General features: G+C 38.2%; 1 protein-coding gene across 3 annotated transcripts in view; it reads left to right on the forward strand.

Annotated features, from left to right (window-relative positions):
* The window catches only part of fbln2 (fibulin 2), a 43,627-nt gene extending 35,340 nt beyond the window's left edge, over positions 1–8,287 (forward strand). For 2 of the 3 annotated variants that reach the window (XM_043252875.1, XM_043252877.1), the window contains 8 exons: positions 211–348; positions 526–669; positions 979–1,107; positions 1,788–1,913; positions 2,642–2,758; positions 3,084–3,212; positions 4,923–5,046; positions 6,905–8,287. In XM_043252875.1, the coding sequence (XP_043108810.1) occupies positions 211–348; positions 526–669; positions 979–1,107; positions 1,788–1,913; positions 2,642–2,758; positions 3,084–3,212; positions 4,923–5,046; positions 6,905–7,262 (1,265 nt within the window). In that variant the 3' untranslated portion in view covers positions 7,263–8,287. The remainder of the gene's footprint in view (positions 1–210; positions 349–525; positions 670–978; positions 1,108–1,787; positions 1,914–2,641; positions 2,759–3,083; positions 3,213–4,922; positions 5,047–6,904) is intronic. The other variant, XM_043252876.1, reaches the window with a different exon arrangement.
* Positions 8,288–8,533: the final 246 nt, after the last annotated feature.

Raw genomic sequence — 8,533 nt, forward strand, 5'->3', positions numbered from 1 at the left:
ATTCATTATGCTGCTGCGCTTGCCAAATTTGGTGAGATTTACAGATTTTCCTGAAGGATTTTGGAGAGGAAACTTCATTTGTTTGAACCTTACAACAGCATCAGTCTCAAAAGCTGAACAAATCTATCAGAGCAGGATCCCGACTGGGTGGCGTCTTCTTGTCCGGTCCGCTGGCCTGTTTTGACATCTGTTGCACTCTTTCTGTTCTAGACATCGATGAGTGTGTTATGCGAACCCATAACTGTGGGATGGGCTCCCAGTGCCAGAATACGGACGGCTCGTTCACGTGTAACCTGAAGCAACGCTGCCTCACAGGCTTTACTCAGGACTCACATGGCAACTGCATTGGTAAGACGGGAAAGAGCCAGCTTTAGAGTCACTCAGTGCCCCCTAGTGGACAGATGCATGAAAAATACCAAATCAGCAAAGTCAATTTTATGAACATTTTTACAACAAAATAGCTTTTTTTTGTATAATTTATTTTAATTTTATACATTTTTAATGCTTTCTCTCGCTTCATTTTAGATATCGATGAATGCAGCAGTGTGAGTGAACCATGTACGACCGGCTTTAACTGCATAAATACTGTGGGCTCTTACACCTGCCAACGCAAGATTATCATGTGCAGTCGGGGTTACCATTCCAGCCCTGATGGAGCAAGATGCACTGGTGAGGATGCACATAAATATACACTACTATACCTTAACCTACGGATTCCTAAACCTAACCCTTTCAGACACCTTTTTAGCTTTTAATTAACCGTTTTTATATATGTTCATAATCTGGGACCAAGAGGATTTTTTAAAAAGAGACTAATACTGTTATTTAGCAATGATTCACTGGAGGCTTATTATGAAAAAAGATTATGAATAATCAAACAAACACTATAGAATCATGGTACATTTTGTTACCATTTCTGTTAGCATATGCTAACAGAGTCTGAAAGAACTATAACGACTGTTTGAATATGTACTACAGATGTAGATGAATGTCAGATGGGCACCCACCGCTGTGGAGAGGGCCAAATCTGTCACAACCTGCCCGGCAGCTACCGCTGTGACTGCCAAACCGGCTACCAGTACGACGCCGTACGCCAGCTCTGTGTGGGTGTGTATCAACAGACGCATCGACACACACAAAACAAATACACAGCCAAAAAACACAAGTTCACTCAAAACATCTCTTCAACAATGACCTTACAAAATGCTATCTAATACGGGAGAAGGTTTTTCACCATTAGCTTTTGCTGATGAGACATCCAGCATATGCTGATAAAGTGTGTTTTGAAGCTGGTTTGAGCTGGTTTAAGATGGTCCTTTAGGTGGACATGTGCTGGTCCTATAATATCAGCAAAGGACCAGCTTAAACCAGCATCCCAGCTTCAAAACATGCATAAGCAGCATATATGCTGGATTTGCAACAGGGTTAGCACCTGTGACGAAGGAAAACTGACTTCTGACCTCAAGCACGTTAACTTTAACACGTTAACTTAAACCGCAGCAGCAGAATGAAGTGCTTGAAGGGTTTAAAAAAAAGTTGGGATACCGTGACTGAATTACTCAAAGGGTGTCGTTTTTTCTGTGGTTACCCAAACTAACAGCATGCATATAGATGAAGCTGACAGCAGCTCATGCTCAATAGAGCGTGCAGATTATCCTAATCTCTTATCTCTTCTGCTCCTATAGCAGAGTGAAAGAATACAGCAAGGCAGGGGGAAAGAGAAAGAAATGTTCCCCACACTACAGTATGTAAGCTAATGCAGTTCTCGGCATCTTTTCTGATGGCAGATGTAAATGAGTGTTGGCGGTATCCAGGCCGCTTGTGCGCCCAGACCTGTGATAACACGCCGGGCTCCTACCAGTGCTCCTGTACCACTGGCTTCTCCCTGGCCTTTGATGGCAAGAACTGTGAAGGTACATCCATTTGCACTGGCAGAATTGAACACGGATCAGCTCTGCCTGCGAAGAATGTGTTGTGCTCTGACAGCATGAATGTTCTTTCTTTCCAATTAAAGCGAGACACGAATAGAGTGCAAAACAAAAATAGACGAAGGAGATGTCAGCTGAAGAGTTTTCTAGGGGACTCTTTTTTTTTTTTACTAGTTCCGTCATGGCCAGATCCGTTCATTTATTCACAGTTTGTTTCAAGGTCTTTGTGGCTGACATAGCCTGAGGAACTTTTCATGAGGTGACTTTTATTCTGGTTTCAGAGGGAAAACAGTATGTGCCATTTTGCACAATTAGTAGTTTATGAACACGACAGTTTGAGTAAAAAATGAAAACCAAACTGAATATGATCCAGCATGATCTGAAAATGACCAAGAAAGTGTCTTTTGCTTCAGTGGAGAAAAAAAAACAAAACATAAAACCACTTGTTTACATATAAGTTGATTAGTGACATATAAATAGTGCAGAGTTTCTATAAATTAAATGCAATTTAATTACATTTTCTGTACATTGCCTCCTATTCCCAGATTTTGAATCCCAAATTTTCAATGTTGTTTCAAACATTTGTACTATATGTTTGCCCTGATATGCCACACCACCGGTGTGCATAACACTGTAATGATTTTTGCAAATACGTACAAACAAACAAACAGTTTTTAATCCCAAAACTTGATGTTTACTGTGTTCTCTCATAGATGTTAATGAATGCGACAGCAATCCCTGCAGTCAGGAGTGCGCAAACATTTATGGCTCTTACCAGTGTTACTGCCGAGTGGGCTACTACCTGAAAGAGGACGGCCACACATGTGAAGGTGAAGCGTTATCAATGTCCTCAAGATGGGAAATTGATTCAAATCAGTTTCCATCATTCCCTTCATAGCCATTAAGGATTAAAAGACAGGGACACATTTACATTATACAGTATGTTGATTAAAGAGATGATGGGGATCCTCTGATGGGGATGTGAAATCAATAATGTCGTGAATATTTTAATGAGGATGGATTTTTTTTTCTCAGCACAGTGTAGCTGTTGTTGCCACATTTTCTTAAACACATCTTTCTGGTAAACTGGCTTGTTCATTATAAATGGCTAGTTTTCTCAGTGATAAAGATGAAATGCTCTTGTTTGTTTTCTAGATATCGACGAGTGCTCACAGAGCATTGGAAACCTCTGTGCATTCCAGTGTGTGAATGTCCCAGGTAGCTACAAATGTGCCTGTCCTCCACATGGTTACTCCATGGCAGCTAATGGACGCACCTGTCAAGGTAATATAAAAGTGATATATTACTTTTCATATTACATAGAAATCTTTCCTTCATCTTCCATATAAATAAAAGCACAATACATGGGACTAAATGTTTAGGATTTAGTTCAGGATAGTCCTCCCCAAAATGAAAATTTGCTTATATTGTTACAAACATTAATGCATTTCTTTGTTCTGCTGAATACAAAACAAGATTCTCATTTGAAGTATGTTGATAACCAAACAGTTTCAGTTCTCATTGACTATTATTAGTAGTATTTTTATGTTATGATGTGTTTGTTATTTGTTGTCTTATCTTAATGTTTTATTTTTGGTTTTGCGTTATTGTCGTTTTACTTATTTAGCAGTGATCTTAGTATGTAAACGGGTATTTTATGGCAGAGTACAGGTATTTTTTCTGTAACAAAATGTTGATAAAATATAATTAAATGCGTAGTTTATAATAAAGCATAGTTATGAGAACTGAAGAAATAAAGTGATAAAAATAAAGAAACCACAGAAACAGGAACTAAAGAAACAAATTAAAAGTCCACGTAAAACAAAACAGTGACCAAAGCACAGGATGAACTTGACTGTAATAAAATAAAATATAATCAGAGAGGGGTAGTAACTGATTGAATGTAATCTGGGTTATGTAATCAGATATATATATAAAATATAATTACATAATCAGATGCCATTAAATTACATTTTATAACACTTGTAATCAGACCATAGTTACTTTTTTATGTATTACATGCATACATATTATTTACACAAAGTAGCAATTTTTCAATAATCAACTACCGATAAACGCATTCATTTGTATTTATCACTCAGTAAGTTATTTTACCATGTATTAAATTGTAAGTGATCTACTCATCCGAATAATATAATATAATATATTTTCCCCAAATCATGTCCCTGGTCTTTATTCGCAAAAAGCAAATTGGCTTTTCTGCTTTGTGTTTTGCACAAAAAAAGAAATGCATGCAGATTTGGAAGACGCAAGAATGAAGATAACATCGTTTTTGGGTGAACAGTTCCTTTAAACTCTGGTTAATATTCTAGCCAACTCCTTTCTAAAGCCAAATGCTACAAACTCAATTCGGAGCCTTAATTTCTCTAATTGGCACATTGTGTTGCGAGGAGCTAACCTCAGGTTCAACACAGCGCTGCTCAGTGTCCTCCATCACTCTCTGAAAGATCACGAAATTGTCGAAACTCCCTCAGGCTCTCGAGATAGGAAAGTCGATGAGAGGTGAAGAAGAGCCTGTACATGCTCCCGGAGGTTAGCGCTAGCCTGCACCAAACGAATTAGTCTGTGGATTGGAGCCGGCGAGCTGTAACGAGGACTTTGCTTTTGTAAAATGAGATGCATAATTAATTACTTCTGGAGGGGCCAAAATTGACTCCAACCAGAATGAAGCCTGGCGGTTAGTCACCGCAGACATCAGTCGCTCCTGACAACCCTTCTAGCATTGACTGAGACCGGGTAAAATTTAACATTCTCTGCCATTTAGATATTTATTTATGTAATAAAGCCTCACGATAGCCTTAATAGTTTACTTCTGATTCACTATTGAATTCCCATTTACTCTTTTTTTATGTAAGAAGTTAGAACCAAAAAGAATACTTAGGAAAAGTAATGAAATAAAAGTTTTAGGCAGTCTCAGAAGATCGAGTGGTTATATAAAGTCTATTTAGCTGTTGTCTTTCCTTTTGTTCTCAGATATTGATGAATGTGCCATTGGATCGCACAATTGCTCTGCTTCCCAGACTTGCTTTAATATCCAGGGAGGCTTCCGTTGCTTGTCATTTGCATGTCCAGACAACTACAGGAGAGTGTCAGACACGTAAGTATGGCCTGCTGATTTTCTCCCTCGATCACATTTATCATGCAGAACACATGTGGTCTCCAACCTGCTAGCAATTCTGAACCCTGTTCAACTTACCACAGTAATCAGAAGTTTCAAAACACAACCTCTTATCATTTAAGATCCTTTCCTACCAAGAACATCTAGCTGAATAAAGTCCACAAAAAGCATATTGCTACCATGATTAGCATGATAACGTTTTTAGCAGGATTAGCATATTAGCCTGTTTTTGCCATGATAAACATGTTAGCTTGTTGATAACCTGATTACCAGGGTTACAAGTTTTACCATGATTAGCATGTTTGCTAGCACGCTTTTAGCATCATTAGCATGCTTTTCGTGAATTCCGTCCCTCCAATGGAAATGCACCAAAACACAAAACTGTCAAAAAGATCATACATGCGACATAAAAATCAATCCATATTAATTGAGTGGTTTAATCCCGGTCTTGCAAGATAAAATACAGTATGATAGCATTATGAACAGATTCAATTTAGACTTTTATGCCCACATACATACAGCATATCGCTTATGGTTAACACAGAAGCTTTTGTGTAACTTTTTTTCTAATGTGAAAAAAAATGTGAAAATGGAAATCATAGAGATGCACACCTTCTGTACTGGCTCTGTAAATCTACACGGGGCATTGGAGCATCAGTACATTCACTATAGCATCTTTGTGTCATCTGTATTGACGCTGGCTCCTTACAGAGCATGCTGTCTGCTAAGAAAAGGGGATGGAGGCAAATTTCTTTGATTAGGCAGTAGTTCAAACACACACGTCTGGCCAGTGTCAGCATGGACTCTGATTGGTGGGAACTCCCACTGCTCACCATCAGCCCTCCTGAGATTCACAGCTATATCAGAGATTTAACAGCGCCTAGCAGTGAACAGGTCCAAAAACACCTACGCTGATGTGGTCGTTTTAGGAGGTAGTGTCACCATATTACTCCAGTGTTACCTATGTACTGTATGTTGTGCCGTACGACTGGTTCATCTGTTGAGAAAGACTATCAAATGAGAGGGTCTCAGATTGGCTGTCCTCATTGGTCTGAATCAAGATAGCCTCCCCTCTATATGCCTCTTTAAATGTACAGTAAGTGGCTTGCTTTATCACCGACCAGGTAAAGATCTGATCATTTAGAAAAAGCGTAACTCAATTTAATCCATCATTCAGCACAAATGCCGTGGGATCAGATACAAGCTTACATTTTATTTGATAAAATTAGGATTTTTCAGTGCTTAAATAGATACATTGCTCAAAAATCTGTTATATTTACTTAACCTCATGTCATCCCAATAACTATTTTATTTAATTAATCTCTCTAATTCTGTTTTCTGCTTTCTGTTGTTGCTGTTTTCTTATGCTGTGTTGAATATTGTGTTATTATTGTTGTATGCCCTGTATTTTTTGTAGCAATTCCCCAAATGTGTTATACTGACTTTTTCTGTCAAACAGAAAAGGCATTTTATTTCTTTTCTTTTTTTTAAGTTAATGAAGTTTACAAATTAAATTCAGTGCTACATTGGACTACACTGAGTTATGGTTAAAAAGTATGTAAATTAGTGCTGTCAAATGATTAATCGAATCTAAAATAATATAATTACTATACATAAATATATTACATAATACAACATATATATATATATATATATATATATATATATATATATATATATATATATATATATACATACATGCATATTGTGCAGATATTTATAAATATATAATAAATATACACAGTACACTTATATATTACGTAAACAAAAACATTTATTTTGGACGCAATTAAACACAAAGCAAAACTCTAACCTCTCTGAACTCTCATGCTTTTAGACGCTGTGAGCGAGTAAGTTGCCCCAACTTCCAGCAATGCCAGACCATGCCATTACGGATCACGTACTACCAGCTGAGCTTCCAGACCAACATCGTCATCCCAGCTCAGATCTTCCGCATCGGACCCTCGCCCGCCTACTCGGGCGACAACATCATCATCAGCATCCCTCGCGGAAACGAGGAAGGCTACTTCAGCACAAGGAAGCTCAACAGCTTCACGGGTGCCGTGTACCTGCACCGGCAAGTGCGGGAGCCGCGGGACTTCCTCATCGACGTGGAGATGAAGCTGCTGCGTCAAGGAACTTTCACAACTTTCCTGGCCCGCATCTACGTGTTCATCACAGCAAACTCCATGTGATATTACGCTCTTCTAACGACGCCTTTGATTCCGCATGGTGCTAAACTCTTCAAGCTTTTGCCTTGAAGTTGTTTGTCATCTGGCAGATCTTTAGGCTTCTGTTTGCCTAACGGATTTTGCTCAGAGAGACTTTGATGGGACTCTCCCACTGGGATCCAACCGCTTGTTTTTAGTACAGTGAGAACAAACAGGATGGAGTACAGAGACTGACAGAAACATTTGGCTTTTAAAAGTCCTAGTTTTTTTCCTCTTCAAAGTATTGAAAGTACTCTACACCAGATGCTATTTATACTGTACCAATTTATCTTGATTGCCTGAAACTGCTTTTTATAGCACTTCATTACTTTTCTAACAACACTATGTTTCTCCTCGGGGGTTGGCATAGTAGAGCTGAGGTAGAGTTACACATTCGTAATGGCTGTCGCAATTCCTCCATAGGCCAAACGTCTAACCATTTCACAGCTCATTCGAGTAAAACTAATAACTGCATTTGAAAAATGTATCCGTGATAATTCACATGAGTACCTCAGATCACACCAGCCCGCGAAAGACAACATTGTGCGATCATGTCTGTAATCATTGCGTTAAACACTTGATTAAAAAGGTGTTCGATTGTTCTGTTTGTTTAAAATGCATTCCCGTTGTAGCTCTTGGTGCTAATATACCGTTTTGGAAATGATACATGAAGAGTGTGTGAGCTCCAAAGCAGCACTGAGAACGGTTTCATTGTTATACGTCTTCATATTTATGTACTTAGTAATACTGGACCCATTTTGATGTATTACTGTCTTGAAAATCCATCTCAGGGTAAAAGCATAAAAATCATCTCGATATACTCTCACGCACAGCATATCTTAAATCATAATAAAATTCTACTCATTACTGAGAAACATATTAGGTATCAGCATAAAAGCATTTCATACCCATTAAATTCACGGAAGAACCAAATGCATCAGTGTAATAATGCAGTGCATATTATCTGCCTTACTGGATTCAATTCTTCAATAAAGCATCATTAATCCTTTTATTAGCATCTTAGTGATTACTTGAGATGTTTGTCACTTCATTTGTTTGTGCTGTGTGATTGTTTTATTAAAAGCGAAAGATCGCCTCCTATTGGTGAGACGAGGAACTGTTGATTGTATCCTGAGGCTCACTTTGCTTTCAGCGTGTTGCATTATCTATAAACCACCATCAAATTTTACGATATAATTTCACTTGTAATTAAGCATTTTATTGTACTATCAAATGCTTTTAAAGTCAACATGGAA

This window comes from Puntigrus tetrazona, chromosome 11 (genome assembly GCF_018831695.1).
Source record: "Puntigrus tetrazona isolate hp1 chromosome 11, ASM1883169v1, whole genome shotgun sequence".
Lineage (NCBI taxonomy): Eukaryota > Metazoa > Chordata > Actinopteri > Cypriniformes > Cyprinidae > Puntigrus > Puntigrus tetrazona.